The sequence below is a fragment of the Mugil cephalus genome, chromosome 5, assembly GCF_022458985.1.
Source record: "Mugil cephalus isolate CIBA_MC_2020 chromosome 5, CIBA_Mcephalus_1.1, whole genome shotgun sequence".
Lineage (NCBI taxonomy): Eukaryota > Metazoa > Chordata > Actinopteri > Mugiliformes > Mugilidae > Mugil > Mugil cephalus.
Genome location: NC_061774.1, coordinates 26456426 through 26475358, shown reverse-complemented (window position 1 = coordinate 26475358; position 18933 = coordinate 26456426). Strand labels below are relative to the sequence as shown.

Below are 18933 nucleotides of genomic sequence, written 5' to 3'. Positions count from 1 at the left end.
AACAGCACTCTAGCAGCCTGCGCAGATGCGACTCATTTATACTTGTGTGCTCATCGTTCTGGCTCAGTGTCTAACAAACACCAGTCGGCACTGGTTGGTTTCATTTTTCTTTCCACTTCCTGCTTCACATTCAACAATGGCGACGGGAATTTGGCCGAAGACGAGTCGTTACAAATGTTTGTATCTCTGAACCTCCTCGGTTAACCTTTACCTCGATGTGTTCCATCTTTACTGATCCAAAACAATCAATTAGAAGAAATTTAAAAAAAGTGTTGACATGTAGAATAAAAGTACTTCAGTTCTAAGCCCCTGAGCTCATGTTTATTCCTATAAATAACCTTCTGAGCAGTCTGTACAACCATTTAAGTATTAGTTTTAACATAGATCAGCCATATCTTCATCCCATCTCTACCCATGGATCATGGCTCCTATATAAATGTAGGAGCTGGGTTCTGATCAAGGTTTCTTCCTGGTAAAAGAGATTTCAGGCCTCTGGGTTCTGTGAAGCGTCTAGAGAGGATTTGACTTGTTGCCGACGCCATATAAATCTGTTACATTTGGGATTAGAGGCATGAAACATGCAGATCCTCCCCAAACTCCAGCACATATGCCTCCAGTTCTTCATATCTTTTTCATTGTCAGAACATATTGTAGTCGTCTAAAAAGTTTATTAACTGTGTGTGTGAGTGCCGCTGCCTCAAGTTGTTGCTAAGCGTCCAGCCTTATTGTAAAGCTTAGCGAATCTCAACGGACGGACGGACGGCGGCTTGTTCCACAGCTCTGTGATTGCGAAAGAGACGGCAGAGCGGCGAGTGTTTACGCTGTAGGTACTCGGCTATCTGGCACGAGTCACGACCCGCAAACAAAAGCATCTTTGTAGGGCCGCCGCCGGAGAAAAGAGCAGCGGCTCCAGTGTTTTTTAGGATTTTTTAGTCAAATTAAGGAAGTGGGCCAGATTTATCTCGACAAGTGCAATAAGGCTACATTACAGCGGTAATCATAAGTCGTTTATTGCGGTGAAATAGCTTCCTGCTTCAATTAAGCTCCTGAGCTCCGGTGCAAGGGCTGCATTCCTGTGACAGCAGTGGAGGGGAAAGTGGGGCACGATTTTCAGTGTGAAGGGATATGACAATTTGTTGGTGATGGAGGTTTAATGTTGTTTTTTTGAGATGGGGGGGGGGGGGGTTCAGGTGCAGGAAGGAGGTTATAAACGGAGGAAGGTGGGGGGAGTGAGGACAGAAAAACAAGGTTTGTTCCTAGAAGGGGGAACGATGGAGGGGCCCACAGAGAGAGAGGCATCCAGCAGCACTGCGTGAAAAAGGGGGTGGGGGGCGAAAAACCAGCAAACACGTGTCTTTACTTGGAAGACCACACACGTTTGGATTACTAGATCCTTAAATACACAAATATATAAAAGTAGAATGAGGAAACTTTTAATCATCTTCTAATTCCTGCAAAACCAAAAAAAAAACAACGAAACACCATCCTAGTTACCATCATCTTTGAAGATTTACAAACTTTTTCTTTTTCTATCCTTGTAATGACATGTGGTCCTTAGAAACACACACACACACACACACCCTATCGACATGGAAGTGGATGAAAGGTTACTTTGTGCCTCGGCGCTCTACTTTCCCGCAGTCGAAGGCAGACTTTGAACCTCACGGGCCAACGAGGGCGACGTCAAGGTTAGAAGACGCAGATTAAGACACCGCGGAGAAAGAGGGAGGGGGGGGAGAGCATGGGAAAGGAGAGGCGCGGCGTCACAGGGGTGAGGAGGGGTGAGGAGGGGTGGACGGCGTTTGAAGCGCGCATTAAAGGATCCCCCTTGAAAAGGCGACAGTTTTTTGAGCTGCGAAAGGCTTTTTGATTCTGACGAAAGAAAAGCAACGTGAGAGTACGTGAGGTGAATGTGTCGACCTCTTTCTTTAAAGAGGTAAGTGTTGTGATATGTGATGGAGGAGTGAGCATCCCGCCACTTAATGTTATCTCAATCACAAATGTCCAGCAGCACAGGTAAATAAGGAGTCCTTACTAGAGATGGGTCCTCTGTCTCGGCCCCCAGCGACTGGCTGAAGTCTTCAGCGCTGATGGGGAGGCCGTCCTCCTCTTCCTCTTCTTGGCTGGGCTCCTCCTCCCCCAGGGCGGGGAAAACGGAGAGCCCGCCCACCTCGGAGTCCACCATGCCATCGAGGCTGTCGGTCAGAGCGGCGAGCAGAGCCGCGTTCTCCTCTTCTATCTGGGGGGAGCCCAAAACACAAAGAGTTTTTAGAATTAGAAACACAAGCGACACATAGGCATCCTTTAAACCGTCAAACAGCATCTGAAACCCTTCCACCTGCACCTTTCCAGCATCTTGGTGGGAGGTTTTGCATCCAGGAAGATCTTAATATCTATAAATCTGACAAGCAGAGGTACTTCATGCGGCGACTGGCCAGATGCGAAGGCAGGGAAAACCCACGTGCAACATCCAGAACGCCTCTAAGGGGACGGTATTGAGATATGAACGCTGGTATACCCATTAGGAAGCTGATTACTACATAATGGGAGGATGTGCGTTCAGGTGTGACCAGTCCAAACAGCTAGAAACAACAGCGACTTCCTACATTTCCCAAAATACGGTGATGATATCTGGTAAACAAACTCCTCCAAATATCTGGACTATGGTCAATCTTTCTTTAAATGTTGGTTCTGGGTCAATTATTAGTCCATTTTGTCAGAATTCTCTGCAGCAACATTTTAGTCTTAAGAGATAAAATTTTCTCAAGTTTTACTTGAGAACACAATCATTAACCGTGCCTTAAAAGCAGGAGACCATTCGGTGAACATCCCAACATTTCACCACTTAAATCTGTGAGATTTTCTGAAGCAGTGACACGGAGCTTTGCTTCTGTCTGCAGAGGACGATAATTTCCAGGCGCAAATGTCGTTTATACACTGTATATAAATCAGTGCAAGGATTGTGGTTTTTCCAACTGTTAACCACTGAAATGATTGAAATAAAGTGTATATCTTATGGGGGAAAGGCAGGAAAAGGTTGGTGAAACATTCATTCATTCATTCATGTTCTGTAACCACTCGTCCTCTGGAGTGCCGGAGCCTACCCGAGCTGTACAAGTCCTAATCTCACCCTCCAGCCACTTAGAACTGAAGAAACCACTTGGTTGAGTGGTGAAACGACTCCAAGAAATCTCAGGCATGTTCGGTAGCCTTTACTTTTAGGCTTAAGTCTTAAACTTAATATGAAACAAGGTTAGTTTTTTTGTACAAATTAGTAGAAGAAGAAGCTGTAACCCTAACTTTCTAAACATAGAGAATATGGCTTTTTTTTTTTTGTCAGTGCTCTCATATCGGATTCCATCCAGCAGTCACACATGATATACAGTCATTATTTCAGTCATGAGTCACAAAGACAGTTGGAAAAAACCACTATCCTTGGCCTGATTTATAAACAGTATGTAAACTGCATTTACGCCTGGATATTATTGTCCTCTGCAGACAGAAGCTCAGCTCTGTGTCACTGCTGAATCAGTCCTTAAATCCATCCCCCTCTCCTCTTTCATCCTCCTCCATTGACACCCCGATCGGCCGCTATCTTAAGTCCCTTCTTGCTCATCCTTTGTTGGATTTTATTTTAAACACAACATGACGTCACCTTTAACCTCATTAAAAAAACCCACAGTTTTTGCTGAAGCAGGACTTTTATTAGAAACTGACCAGCTTGCATTGTCTTCATTATGATTAATGTGACTCGGTTGACAACCGGTTCGGTTTTTTCCCTACAAATGGTTCGTTCATCTGTAACTTCAGCCCTTTTTTTGGGTTTGTTTACTGTTACGGAGCTGCCATCTTGCTGAGAGCAAGAGTCTGGTGGAGAGGTGATAGCAGGCCTGGCCTACGGGAAGCCACTGAGCTCCATTCATCTGTCTCTCTCTTTTATCACGCAGCCCTATCTGTCCCCGGCTGCCAAACGATTTATTATTAAATTTATTCTCTGTCTTTCGAAGCTCGCGGCTGCGCTTTCTCTTCACCAGATGCTGCAAAGTAGAGTTTTAAATAATTTGTAAGAAATTTTGTTTAGTTGACATTTCTTCAATCTATTAATATAGAACCCCCGTCACAGTTTGGAAACAATGTCACATTTTTTGAGGGGCGGGGCTTAACCGGAGGCAAAACATCGCAAACACTGGTTAGCATATTTTTAATTGACTGTTTTGGCACAAATGGACGAGGAAAACAGATATTTTACAGAATATACTAATATACTCACTCTCTGAGACCCTGAGTGTTATTTTAAAAAGTTGACTTATATTCACTAAACCCTACACTCTCACTCACTGGATGGACGATTTGACCAAAGGAGGACACACGGGGGACAAAGTCTGGTCTGTCTTTATCAAGTGAAACCTCTCCAACAAAGATATTACCAGAATTAAGTGGAACCACTGTGGAGAGTAACGTAGCAAATGCAACTTCAGCTTAGACACCCCTGAAACACACAACTAATGTTGAGTTAGCTAGTGGTTAGCATTAGCATTAACCTGTAGCAAGAATCCTCCAAATAATGATTAACTTAATTTACGTAATTTCAGTTACAATTTAGTCTGAAACTGATGATGCATTACATTTAAAACTAATCTGATATGAAGTCGTCAACAAGGCGACATTTTCATGGTTGACGGTGACAGTGTTCGCCTCAAGCTTCCCTCTGTTTTGCCTCCAGCTAACGCCATGACGTCACAGTGACTTAGGCCACGAAGGGGTAACTATAATCACGTAGAATTAAACTTTCTCATTTGATTCCTTTCTCCTTTTCAACGCTCTCTGCAGCGTACGGCGAAGTCCTACCACACAAACACAATCAATACCCTCCAACATGGGATTAGATTCCGATACTCCAGCGTAAATAAGTGTTGTATTGACGGACAGAGAGACAGACTTACGGGGGGCTTTCGTCCATCTGCTCATCACTCTATTCATTACCCGTGCAGGATCAAACGCTGTCTGACCGCCGGCACTGCTGAATTAGTCTGATCAATACAATATCGGCTAAAATGTAACATAGCAGAGGGGAAGAATGGGGTCCTTAGGCGGCAGAGGTGCTGAGCAAAAGATGTTTTTCTCTGTATGAGCTCTACCTTATGAAAAAAAAGAAAACATGCATACCATCTACAGCATAAATGATGGATTAAAGAGGTTTTGAGGACGAGGAACAAAAGAAAGAGTTCAAGAAGAGGACATAGTTCAAGAACAAAAGAAACCACGTCAGAACATGTAAAAATGAGAGATGAGCAAAAGATAAAAGGTGAAAATAAAAGAAGAAAAAAGCCAGATCAAGAACATCTACACAAAGATTCAGCAAAGAAAGCAGCAATAAGGTCAAATAGTTACAGTAGGAAATTAGATAAAGGGTTTCAAGTATATATCTCGTCAGTAGCAGGTCTTGGTAATGAAACATCCGGTTCTTCTTACAAACATTATGTCATCAATACAAATATATTTACAACTGTTAATGTAGTTCTCAGAGTCGGCCCTGAGACGCTAACTGCGTCATAAAGTTTTGTTTCGTGTCAGCAGCAGGAAGACAGTCACTTAAGTCGGCTAATGGGAATCGAAGCACAGATAAAAACCGAGAGACGCAGAGAGTGCAGACAGAGACAGTCGGTGTTTACTTCACCTGCATTCCCATCATGCTCTGCATGTCTCTTTAACCAATACTCTGCGGCAAGTCACAGTATCAGAGCAATTTCCACAGGCAGAGTTGCATTACATAGCCAATGATATGGACCCGAATGCTACTTTATCTCCCTGTTGTCTTTTCGTTCTCGAGATGCACTCAATTTAGCCTCTGTAATGGGACCACAAGACCTCAGTGCGGATGGAAACCTATAGACAATCAATGATCTAGGGATGACTTTCAGATATAGGAAAAGTAAGAAGGGTATTCCCTGAATTCATCCAGGAAGGGCACTGGATACAGGAGTCGTGAAGCTTTTGTTTGTGCCCCCTGGATGCACTGGGCCTAAAAGGAAGGACTGCTTCTATGATCGTGTTACACACAGCGTATCTGAGGTTTGTTTCTTGGCAGTGCGCTCTGATATACGCCGCATGCCCAAATTTCAGCGCAAGGATCGGGTGAAGAGTTGGGCTTTAGCACATGTCAACTGCAAAGGAAGCTTTGGCTGTTGTGAGGAGGTCTTTCACAGCCAAGTTCTGTGTAAGATCACAGCCACGCACAGACAACTTCTACAAAAGATGAAATCAAAATAATACACTCTTACCAATTTACTACACACAATAGCAGCCGTGCCCAAAAAATAAGCCCTCCTTTGGCTTCGGTATAGACTTTAAATCCACGTTAATACCCCGTGATAAAACACTGTAGGAGTGTTTTCTTTTTTTTTCTTTACCAAGACCGTGCAAATCAGACACAAGACAGTGATTAAAAATAGTATAAAAAAAAAAAGTAAAAAGAAAAAGATTTCAACCAATCACACAAACATGTTTGTACATGAAACAAGGAGTTGTACAGCGTGACATTGCCCCGGCACCTTGTGTTCTCCTGTATTGCCAAAAATATCTAAAGTAGTCAAAAAAAGAGTCAAAGCAAGGAGCATGGCCTCTTTGTTCATTGATTTTTGGACAAAGGCAGTAACTGTTCCACGAAGGATTTCTAAGGTTCTGCCCTGACATCTACTTCTTCATATCTGCACCTCTTGCAGAATGTTCAAGGTCCACCAAGAGGGCATTTCTACTAAGAACGTTTTATTAGAAAATGCGAAACAAGTCCTCTTGAGCTCAATCACAACCTTGACCCAAGTTGAGGAACAGAAATGCTGAGTACAACTGCATGGCTGTGTACACCTTACTGTACTTTAGCTGGACCATGAAAAGAAGGACAGGTATTTTGAACAAAAAGATAAAATTTCTGATGCATTGTTTATTGTTTTAAAAGGATCCCCATTAGCTGCTACCATTAGCTGCTAAGTGACGAGCTATGTCTTCCTGGGGTCCATTTTGATGCATCTTGATGATGCGGTTTGTGGGTGTAACTGAGCTGTGTGTTGGCGATGAAGCCTCACCTCGAAGAGCTCATCTGCTGTGCTATAGTGGATGGAGGCCGGCGACACATCCGCCGGATGATCGTTGCACCACTGCAGCTCGCTGAGGCAGTTGACGCTGTCGAAGTCGCTGCCGTCCAGCTGGGAGAGGTCGATGTCCGGGAAGTCAGTGTCCAAGCGGTCCGAACACACCTCCTCCTCCCCATACTGAAGATGGAAAAAGACAAGGAAAGGTCAGGTTAGTTAAACATGGAGATAAAAGCAAAATTCCCAAGCGGTTTGCTCTTTTGAGATACCAAAAAAGTGCATCAGTCACGTTGTAAAATGTGAGCCCAAAAAAAAAAAAAAAAAAAAAAAAAAAGAAATGCCGGAGGTGCTGATCACAGCTGGATAGATCCTCAGTGAGAAACGAACAAATCTGAATGCATCCCTGGTGTCTGCCACTTTGCTCTTTTATGCAAAGACAAAGGAATCGCTGCTTTTTCCTCTACGAAATACAAGCCAGCGAACATGGGAAATAATTCTGTTCCCTTGTTAAAACTGCCAAGGTTGGCATTTTTTTGTGAAGTTCATCAGCGGCACCATTGTTAAAATTAGGGGTTTAGTTCCCAATAGCCCACCCGTTCCACAATATGTACGCAGTTGAAGCACTTTGAGGTACTTTGGATAAAAGCCTGTGTCATTTGGCATATACTGCGTATTATTACACTGTTCACTGTCAGAGTCACAAGGAGCTCTCATCACCAGCCCTTCATCTCTCAACAGCTACTCATTACAGATAATGAGACTTCCATGTTAGAGGAGGTGCAATACAGAAACCAATAGAGGCATCTGCCCAGTCACAATGCGGCATTAGACTGGAAATGTGTCACACAGACCAGCAGTCACTGTGGAAGTGTGTTTATCCTGCACATTTCCCAGTGGCTCACAACAAAGTGAACTGTGACCCAAGAGGTATTCAGGTGATTTGATCCCCTTCGTTGGCAGGGGGGACATTAATCCATGAAATAAGCTTCACTTTTTCAATTTGTGGACTCTAAACTTATTTAAACCTTGGACTAGCTTTGGCTCTCTAAAGGTCATCAAACATCTCATGAACTTCTGTGACCTTTCCGAGAACATCGAGAGCTCCTGAAACCCTTCCAGTGATGCTTTTAACATCAAAGAGAACATTCAACTCTTCTCAATAACATCTACAATACGTTACAAGAGCTACCATAGCTTCCAAAACCTTGTAAAGCCAGAGAAAGATTCTTAAGACCTCTTTATGAACACTATGTACGATCAAGAACTCATTGGGCACAATTTTGATCTCTGAAAGTCACCTCATGATCTCTTTTTAAGAACTTCCAGAGCTTGTAAACCCCTAAAGAGAGAACTCAGGAACCCTTAAACCTCTTCAGATGACTAAAACAGACAAGAGTTTTCTCATAACTTCTTTACAAACACTGATGAAACTTCTGAAACTGAAACCTCTTCAACACCTGGCGATTTTTCTTATAGCCTCCTCAAAAACGACTCGTCTCTGCTCTAAAATATCTGTTAAGGACCCCCAAATAACGGAAGCCCCCCTCGTGACTCCCCAAGACACTTATATCACATCTCAATTAACACATGAGCCTCCTTTAGATACCCCCAAGACACCCCATGCCTTGATAAGAATCTATTAAACTTCCACGGGATGCCTAAAATCCTCTCAAGGACACGTGGAAACTTGCATGCAAATTCCTATAATAGCCTCAAGACGTTTTAACACCATGTTCCAGCTAGAAGTACAGTTGCCATGTGGCCTGCAGTCACAACACATGTCTGAGGTACACAAAGAAAACGCAGAGCCACGTCACTGTGAGAACTGCAAAAGAGGAAGAGCAGGAAGTTTGCGAGTGTGTACGTGACTCACTGTGAAGGGAAATGACTGTGGTCTCCTGGGGAGGAGAACGAAGGAGGAAACTTTGGAGGAAGAAGGAAAGAGTGTGAGGAGGTGAAAGGAGGAGGGTGCATTCGGCGAAATTTAAGTTTAGTGTACTTGGAGATGATGAATGTGTCAGCACATGTGTACTTGTTTGTTTAGAGTTGAGTGTCATATTTCAGTATGACTAGTGTTTCTCGTATTCAGTTTAACACCCACATATAGACACTTCCCAATCTATTCTTCTGACTTGGTAAACAGACAGGACCGACCAGTTAAACCGTCTTCAAACTGAATCAAACAGGTGGTTTACAGTTACTATCAGCTTTCCTCAGAGTCCCGTTTCAAACGGACTGAAAAGGCTGCATTTCTTTTCAACTTTGTCACTGAATCCTTTGCGCCATTCTGTCCAGACAAGAAGCCACTTGTTGTGCAGGGAGAATAGATGAAGAACTGAGATAAAGTTTCTGTAAAGTCACATGTTTGCAACCGACGAAGGTTGTTGAGGGGCAACACTTTCACAGTGAGCTGATTAAATAAATGCCAAAGTCCCTCAGTTTAAAAGAACATAACAAATTAACAAGCTGTTTCATGAATAATACATTAACTAACCAACTGTGGTATTACATTATTAATTAAAGGAGACGGTTTACCTTCACTGACTAACCACCATATTTCATTTTCATGACTTTTCAACTGACAGATCTGCTGCGCCTGCTAGCAGTTCGCATGGCTGGTCTGAAGCTCAAAGCCTAAATGAAATGACTGCACTTTATTTTTAACGTTCAGTCAGTCATGACAGTCTTTTGTGATATTTTAAGTCTCGTCATGTTAACATGACCAATATTTTCAATTTCAGTTCTATTTATGTAAAGTTGAGTCACAGCCGTCCAAGAGAAAGACCTGTATCAGCAGCTAACACCAAACAACTAGCTTTGAGCCAAGCTAACCTTTCGCAGCAGATGGTTTAAAAGTGGCAGGTAGTCTGAGCCTAGCTAACCGTGAGTCTGACCTTAGCTGACTGTTGGCCATTAGTAGCAGGACGTTTAATCCTAGCCAGCGATTGTAACAGCTACTTTGAACCTAACTTGCTTTTAGCTGGTAGTAAGAGGGATGTTTGAGTCTAGCTAGCTGTCAGTGGTAAGTATAAGTACACTATAAGGGAGTCTGAGCCTAGCTGGCTGTGAACAGCAGGTAGTTTAGCTAGCTTTTACCTTTTTGTAGCCCAACTAGCTTTACGCTGTTAGTTGAAGACAATCTGAGTAGTAACAACTAGTTTGATCCTAGTTAGCCATTACTAGCGGGTACTTTAAGCCTAGCTAGCTGTCAGCAATGAGTAGCAGCTAGTTTGAACCTAGTTAGCCATTAGTAGCATGTAGTTTGAGCCTGGTTAGCTGCTTCTAAAAGCTAACCAGGCTCAAATTTAGCTTTGAGCTGTAATTGTATGATCTCTTTGAAGAGTTCTTTCACTTAAAAGACCCTTTATGGGGCGAAGAACCATATATGGTAACTTCAGCACATTTTAAATTGTGCCCCTGTGCAATTCAGCCAATCAGAGAAGATCAAGGCAACATTGTCAGGTCAAGTCTCAGGCTTTTTTAGGTACCATGAAACCATATGTGTTAAATTCATTAATCCTGATATTCACTAAAGTAAAACACTTGTCCGGTGTCTTATAATGAACGGGTTAACGGTTACCAGGCATATTTTTAATCTTGAAACTGTGATTGTGGTGCTCTATCTTCTTCCCTCCTTGTATATGATGAGTAATCATCCCAAACACTTCTCTTACAAGCAATTAACAGTGTTTATGTTACCCAAAAACTACCGGTAATCAACAAGCAGTAGACATTCATGATGAATTAACAATAGGCTGCAATAATTAATTACCTCCGCTTCTACAAAGCGATGCATAATCATCAATCTCTTTTTCCCCTTCCTGCAGTTATCTTCTCATTATTTTGGGTTCGCTGTGTGTTTGACTTCATGCTAAACTTTTTTTTTTAACTGATGTGAGAGAGCAATTTGTCATTTTCTCTTATTGCAACATAATTGAAATCCGTGATAATTCTGAATGCACGGGCTATTTACTTCATGCACAGTCCTACAATACTTCATAAATACTAGTTATGTGTGTGGAGCTGCTCTGCACAACCACACGTTCTACTTCCTTTTATACAGAGAAAAAAAAAACAAAACACGCAGCTGTAGTTTTTTAATCACTGCGATATTATGATGTATTTCTTATTGCTGCTAGTAGCGCTTTGATCTACAGCCTCATACAACTGCGAGTACAACTCCCCGCGTCGACTTAAAGTGTGTGTGTGTGTGTGTGTTTTCATGTGCGTTTATCTGGTTTGTGTGAGGAATGTTTATTTAGGTCAAGGAATGGATGGGTAGCACGCACTGATATCATTTATGGTTTGATAATTAACAGACACAGCGAACCACCGAGGACGCGATCAAAGAGCCAATCAGCCGAGAGGAGTGGAGGGAAAAAAAAAAAAAAAGAGGATGGATGATAGATGGATGGAGACATAAAGAGAAGAAGGGATAAGGATGAAGGCTGTAAAGTGTGGAAAAATAGGCAGGAAAAAAAGAGTGATGTAGGTCAGAAGAGTGAAGGAAAGGGGGGGGGTGGAGAGGAGGGGGGGGGCAGTCGTGACTTGCTAGAGAAGCAGGAGAGGAGGGGAGGAGGAGGGGGGGGGGGGCGAAAGAGGAGAGGATGCCCTCTATAAGACCCTCCCATTGCTTTCTCTCTCTGTAGTTGCTGATGCAGGTGTGTGTTTTCACCTCCCTCTATATATGTGTGTGTTAGTTAGCATGCAGCTCGTATCCTCCTCACGTGGGTCTGACTCATCCCCCCCTCCACCACCACTCGTTTGCTGCTCGGCTCATCGCTCTCTTTCATCTCACTCTCCCTTCCTTCCTTCCTTCCCTCCCTCCTTCACTTTCCCCTCCCTGGAACCGTCTTCTGTTTCCTTCACCTGTCCTTTCCTTTCCTGCCGCATGTTGTCCTCCTCCTGCTCCTCTCCCCCCCTAAAATCTCATCCTTCTTCCCTTTCCTCCACCACGGCTTCCAGCTTTTCGCCCTCGGTAACTTAATACGTCCCTCATCTTTCTTCTCTACTTCTTTTTTTTTTTCTCCCCCTGCTTTTCTATATTTTATCCATCCAGCCTCTCATCTCCTGCAGCCTCCCCTCTTCCCTTCGCTTCTCCTGTGCCCTTCAGTTTTGTTATTTCTTTCTTTCCCTTCCACCCCCCTCTCTCACTCGTTTCTCACCGTGGTCTCTTCATTTTCCCCTCCTCCTTCCATCCTTCCATCCCTCTCTCTCTCTCTCTCTTTCCTCTCCTTATAAACTCAGAGGACAGGCAGATTGATTTCTTTGTTTCCACTCTCGCCCTCTTTCTCCCTCCACCGTCGTTCCCTCCTTCTCTCCGCCGTCAATCAATAGGAACATCCTTGGGCATGAGGCGCGTGCACGCTCGCGAACGCACGGACGGACGTACATGTTGCATTAGAAAACAGGCGGAGGATAACACCACATATGTCACGTGACATCCCGAAGCAGCGGTTCCTTTGCCTTATATGAGGCTCTGCTGGTGGGTCCTGTTCTCCGTCACACACAAACACATGCACGGCTGCAAGACGGACCAGAGAACGTAAAGCGAATACATAAAACCGCGCAGTAAGACGACCGGTGATGACACTGCACACGTGACGCGCATCTCAACACCCCCGTTGCTGCTGCAGCAGCAGAAGAAGAAGAAGAAGAAGAAGGCGTCACGCGTTCGGCAAACGAAGGAACAGTGATGAGCCCCAGGCGGCTTCGCAACATGACTCAGAGACCGTTTCAGTTTCACCGGTTAATGCCGCTACGTGTGAGCGACGCGACCTCTGACCTCCTCCGACGTCCTTTTTTTTAAATAGATCAACATAGACGCAGATGCAATCTCAATGCCAGGCTCTTAGAAAAAAAAAACTTTATAAACTGTCCACAGAAGCCTGCTTAGTCGCTTTAAAATGTTTTCCAAAAGCTCACGGTCTGTTAATCCAAATCTCCACTCTGAGTCGTTTGCGTTTATTCACTTATTGAAAAAGCAGTAAAAGCTGTTTTTTTTATACTGTGAAGTGATTTCTGTGTCTCTTTTAATGTGTTTTCTTTTAGATTCTCAGTTCCCCCGTTTCCATGGCTCACTGGCGAAATCAATTGTAACTGAAGTCAAGCCGACTGTTCTTTATTAAATCCACAAGCTTATTCGGAAAACAATTTAAGGCCTTGAGTGACTTCAAATGCACCATTTTCCGATCGCTGCTGCCTTCGAGTGCCCTCGTGTTTAACGTGTTCTCGCGTAAACTACACATGAATGGCGCCCTCTTGTGGCGCTGAACACTTCGTAAAGAGTCGAGAGGTTTGACGTGTTGTATCGAGGTTTCTTTAAGAGTTTAATTACATGCATGAGGAAAACGTTGATATCTCATTTTTTAACGTTATGCATTTACATTTGCTACATTAGCTCGCTACACAACTTTTAGCTCAAATCCTTCAACAATATATCAAGGCAACAGTGTAAATGGATTCTGTTACAAGCCATTAAACATTTCAGTGGTTTAGTTTTTGTTTTAAGTGAACGTACTGAAGTATACCAACAAAATTAAAGTATGCAGAAAACCCCTCAAGACTTTGGGTCATTCATATTAATGCTTAAACTTGTAAGCAATGTTGTGGAGGGAGCTCACATTTTGTGTTGATAAAATTTTAACCTGCAAAATAAATCTTTTGAAGAACAGTATAGTTGGAAATAGTCAACTTAAGAGCAGCAATGTTCTTTCCATCAGTGTTTAAAAAACTTTAACCCAATGAACGCTGCACGTTTCCCAACATTCACCATGTATGGCATGAATTCACATGCAAACAATCCAACAGGAAGTCACGATCATGACTCATCAAATTTTCTGCTGTGCATTTGTGTAAATGTCTACTATGGGCAGTAGGGTTCGGGTATAACAGCACCTGCAATGATGTAGTCCACATGTAAAGTCCCACATCCACACGCACTCAAGACTGAGTTCTTCAGAAGACTCTTTGCAAGCTACATAGTCTACAGTCGTCCTTTACATGCACAAAACAAAGACCAACACAGTCATCTTTCTGTGAAGCAACGCTTTGCATGAACACAGTTCATAACACGATTATCCCTGTTAGACACTGAAACAGCCCAGAGGTGAGAGCAGCAAATCTACACTGCACCTACATTTGCATATAGGCATAAAAAAATAATAATCCGAGAGCACTGAGCTAAAAAAGAAACTTCCTCTGACTTCCTACTGAGGTGGCCTTAAGCAAAAAAAAATAAAATAAAATAAAAATAAAAAGTCTCTGAAACCCAAAAAGTCTAGGATATGAATATATATGAATATAAATCAGAGCTTTTTATGCTGAATAACGCCACAGTGCTCAGTCATCCTTCTCTGGGGGGAAAAAAATAAATAAGTGCATTATACTTGCTGAAAGGAAAACAAAGAGGAGTGGAAAGTCTATTCTTCCTTCTCTTTGGCAGCGGCGAAACACAATGGCATCTCTGGAATGAAAACAACACTGTGTCTCTGTCTAAATCTATTATGGCTTAAATAGGACATTAGAATGGGCAGATTAAGGAAATGGCCATGAAATTAATATGGAGTACAGACACCTTTGAAGTTATTGAAGGGGCCGACTTCAGAGGAAACAGCAAGAAGTTCATTCCGAGTTTAAAGGGAATTATAGGCAGAGGAAAACAGAAAGTATGAGCTACTTCTAAATGCATGAAACGGTTCCTAAACACATCCTGAAACAGAATTAATGGAAATGAAAAAGAAAATGAAAAAAAATCTACCGTGGGGCAGAGGTGGATGGCAGAGAAATTTGAAATCCAGAACCTTGTCCTGACCTTCTGAAATCTATGAACCTGTGTAATATCCAACACAAAAGGCTTTTCGCAATAGTGTGGAGGGAGGTGTAAAAAAAATAAATAAATAAATCAAGCATGGTGACTTCCATTTGTGGTTAATCTCGGCCTTAGTAACAACAGTGAAAAGCTAGTGGCCCGTTCAGTCATAAAAAAAAAAAAAAAAAAAAAAGGCCCTGCCGGGACAATCGCGCATTAAACCTGCGCTATTTATAGCGCGCCTGCACGTGGGAGAGAGCTATCTGGGCTAAAAATGAGCGAGTGGAAAGGGCCAGCGAGCGACTCTGGGAGCGGCGATGCTCTAGCGTGTGGATGCGCTAGCCTGCATCCTTCACTTCTATCTTTAAACTCACGCGGAGCGCATTCTTCGAGGGTTATCTCCTGGGTTTGACGACTTAAAGCCTCACGTCTTCTTTGCATTTATAGTTAGACGGGTTTTTCACCTGGGAGCCTGAAATTATCTCGTTAGCTGAGTTAAGAAAGAAAATTTAGAAGCTGAAAAAACACACCACATTCATGCAAGCTAGTTAGCTTAGCACGCTAGCCCCAAACCCATGCTGTAAGCTAACCTTGACCTTTATAGCCTGCAGGAAACTAACATATTTCACAAACTGCAAATAACTCTTTCTAAAGATTTAACACCTATGTTTGGTGGAGCCATCTGACAAAAAACTAAATATGTGCAAGAAACACATTTAAATTATGGTTGAATTAGAACAACAAAAATCCCATGGTAAAAAAATCCAACCGTTCTGATCATAATGTGGCACTTTATCGATCCACAGATGAGGAAATCAAAGCCCCGGCTGCTGCTTTCCTGGCAGCCGGACAGACAGCAAGGCCCTTTTTTTTTTTGTGACGTTACGTAAGGTCAGTCACAAGCCCAGTCATGTGCCGGTGGGTCCTCTCGCTGGCGTTCTGGACGGTCCTAAGCTCCCTTTAGGCGCAAACACTCGATGAGACACAGGCACCAGCACCGTACAAGGTCAAGCTCTCTCCCGACTCCGGGCTACAGATCGCGGGAGGGCGGCGGAAAAAGAAAGAGCACGCAGCCGCTTTCCCCTCTGGATGCGGAGGATAATTTTCTCCGGTTAGTCAGTGCATCTGCTGGTGGGTCACATGAATAATTTGCTTTGACCCCCTGATGGGCTTTCGGCAGCACCGGCTCAGAATAGATAAAGAGGTTTTGGGTTACCAAATTTGAGACTGCGAGTACAGTGAGAGATGTTGCACAAGTCACTTATTGCAGAACGACTGAACTTATCCTGCACTTGGATTCAATACAAGAAGTTTGTCTCTTTTTCCATCCATGAGTAGTGACAAGACACGAATGAAATGTTTGGGCACGATGATGAAAAAACTAACAGTATTATCTACACTGTGATTGGTACATGCTTGAATAAATAGTCGTAAATGCAATTTCAGAATATTTCCCAAACTCTGAATGAACATCTGGCTGAAGGGAACTGATGAAACGAAGGGTTTGTCTTAGATTTTATTTCTTTTTTTTATACTTAATCTGCAAGAATTTACACCTCCCATTCCTGAAAACGTCTCCGCCATAATGCGGTAAATGGGGAGGGGGCACGCGTGAAGGTTAAGTGACAGGCCGTGGCTCATATAGCTGAAAAATGGTGATGAGAGCGGCCGGATGGAGAGTCGCAATCATCATCCAGCTTCGCACATTGAAGTGACATGGGAAGACATAGGGCGGCAGACACGGGGCCGGGGACTCCGACTAAACGTGCCGCTCCCTGAACTCCCACTTTATTGTAGGTCACTTTGACGGGAAACGCTTTTTTAAAAAGAAAAATGACACCTCAGATACTAAGGATCAAACTTATAGCCTCACGACCTTCACAAACGAGCCTCTGAACATCATGCGCTGAGAAATTGAGACTGGATTAATAGACTTTACATTAAGAGGGAAAACCGAAGAGCCTCGATCTCGATTTGGTCGACATCTTAAGCACTAATTACTTTCCACAGATATCTACAGAAAAACCTTGGAAAAGAATCTCATTCTGTGCACTGATTAATAAAAACTCAAACATGTTCAAACATTCCACCTTTAACTCCTTAAATCTGATTTCTTTTATGCTCCATGCATCACGTCAGGACCCTGTAAATGTACTTTTCTGACGTCCTGAATGGCCTCTTTCTTTCTTCGGGGGCCGACAGAGCTTCAACTGTGACACAAATGAGTCGCGTGCAACTCGCGAGCAATTTGCCGCCAGGTAATGAGAAGGGAAAGATGTGCAATTTAAACGTGCCCGCTCATTTTCTCCTCCACGCGGCCTCCAACGACCGAAGGGATGCACTTAATTACGGGCAAACAAAAAAAAAAAAGGTGCCCCCGCCTGGATCCGCCACCGCCCTCCACCACTCCACTTTAATAAGGGCCACAAAAAGCCAATTATGTGCCGTTTGATTATCGAGGCGCAAAGTCAGACAATGGGAAACTCACAAGGGTAAAGACGGAAGCTAAATTAGGATGCAGATCAATGGGAATCATTATCTCGTGCCGTTTAATCTTTATTTATCCAGAGAAGCTTGAGTGAGTGCCAACATCATTTATTTATTTATTTATTTCCCTCCAGCAGCGATTTTTACTTTACATTCACAAATTCAACATGTATTCAATGCAGAAGCAGCCCAGTGCAAAGAGTGTTTCCTTACTCTGAGTTTGAACTTCTCCAAAAAAAAAAAATTATAATACTTATAATGGAGAAAATCGGAACTTGAGAAGCTAATGCATCGTCTAGTTCCTCCAGAGATTTAACCGTGCACATCCTGCAACAAGCGCATTGATATTAGGGCTGAAATGCCGCTGCAGTGATCAAATTTAAAGCGCACCAGCCTCCTTGAGTGTTTTGTGTCTGATTAAGATGTGTCAGGTGTACTTTGTCTTATTATAATCCACTCCAGACATAAAAGTAAAAAAGAAAAGATTCTTTTAAATGAAACGTTGTTTCTGACGAACCAGGCCATCGGTCGGTCCGTCCGTTTGAGGCTCGCAGGAAGAACGAGGCCGAGAAGGGAAGGAGAGACTTCCTCCTTTTTATCAGTGGGAATAAAAGATGAATGAGAGGGAGGGGGAAAAAAAAAATAAAAATAATAAACGGAAAGAATGTGACACTATCCAGATTATCGTCCAGGAGTCTCTGCAAAGTTCAGAGGTTCATTCGGACGCGCACATGCAGACAACGATCCCCGAGTGCCTCTATATTTAGCTCCCGGCTCTGGTCTCATGACCAGTTCTTCCACAGGCCGTCGCTGACTTGAGGAGCTGCCAGACGCAGATGACCTCCCCCTCCCCACCTCCCCCACCTCCCCCACCACACACACACACTTTAAAGCTTGATGATGCAAGTGAATGGGGATTATTGTGGAATCAATCAAGTGTAATCAGGCGAGCTCTGGTGGCAGCACACGGCCGGGTGCGTGGCCTTGACCTCTTGCAAAGTTGCTACCACATGACAGATAAAGTGATTTACGTGAGCCACACACACACACACACACACACATGCGTAAACCAGCTGCAATGAATGGATGAAAGGCTAAATTGGCAGCCAGTGTCCCTTATTACATGCCTCAGTAGTAAGACGGGATGTTTGAATGAGTTTGAACGGTTTGAAGAGAAAGACGGCCATGTTAAATTAACTAAACCCTAAACAAACCTTCCACTTAATTTTCTTTTTTTAAGTTTATTTCAGGTAATTTCCTGTAATTCGGTGAATCACCTGCGGGCGAGCGGCCAGTCAGTCAGTTAGTAAGTCACAGGGTCAGTGTGTGTCGTCGTGTGTTAGCACTGTTCTTAAAGCTTTTTGTGCCTTTTCGAATCGTTATAGCTTTTGCAAGCGTGCGACTGTATGTTTGCATGTTTTGATATATTTGTGTGCGTCGTCGTGCGCGGGTCCCGCCATAAAAGATTGATTACAATACGCACTGTGGCCTCTGCTGAGGCAGCAGAGAAGCCCGAGGAACGTCCCGACCTACAAATTTCTTCTTGAG

General features: G+C 43.3%; 1 protein-coding gene across 1 annotated transcript in view; it reads right to left on the bottom strand.

Annotated features, from left to right (window-relative positions):
- Positions 1–18933, bottom strand: part of ppargc1b (peroxisome proliferator-activated receptor gamma, coactivator 1 beta) — an 89753-nt gene that overhangs the window by 21904 nt on the left and 48916 nt on the right. The window contains exons 2-3 of the mRNA XM_047585753.1: positions 7083–7268; positions 2036–2239 (exon numbers count right to left, since the gene is read on the bottom strand). Of these exons, the coding sequence (XP_047441709.1) occupies positions 2036–2239; positions 7083–7268 (390 nt within the window). The remainder of the gene's footprint in view (positions 1–2035; positions 2240–7082; positions 7269–18933) is intronic.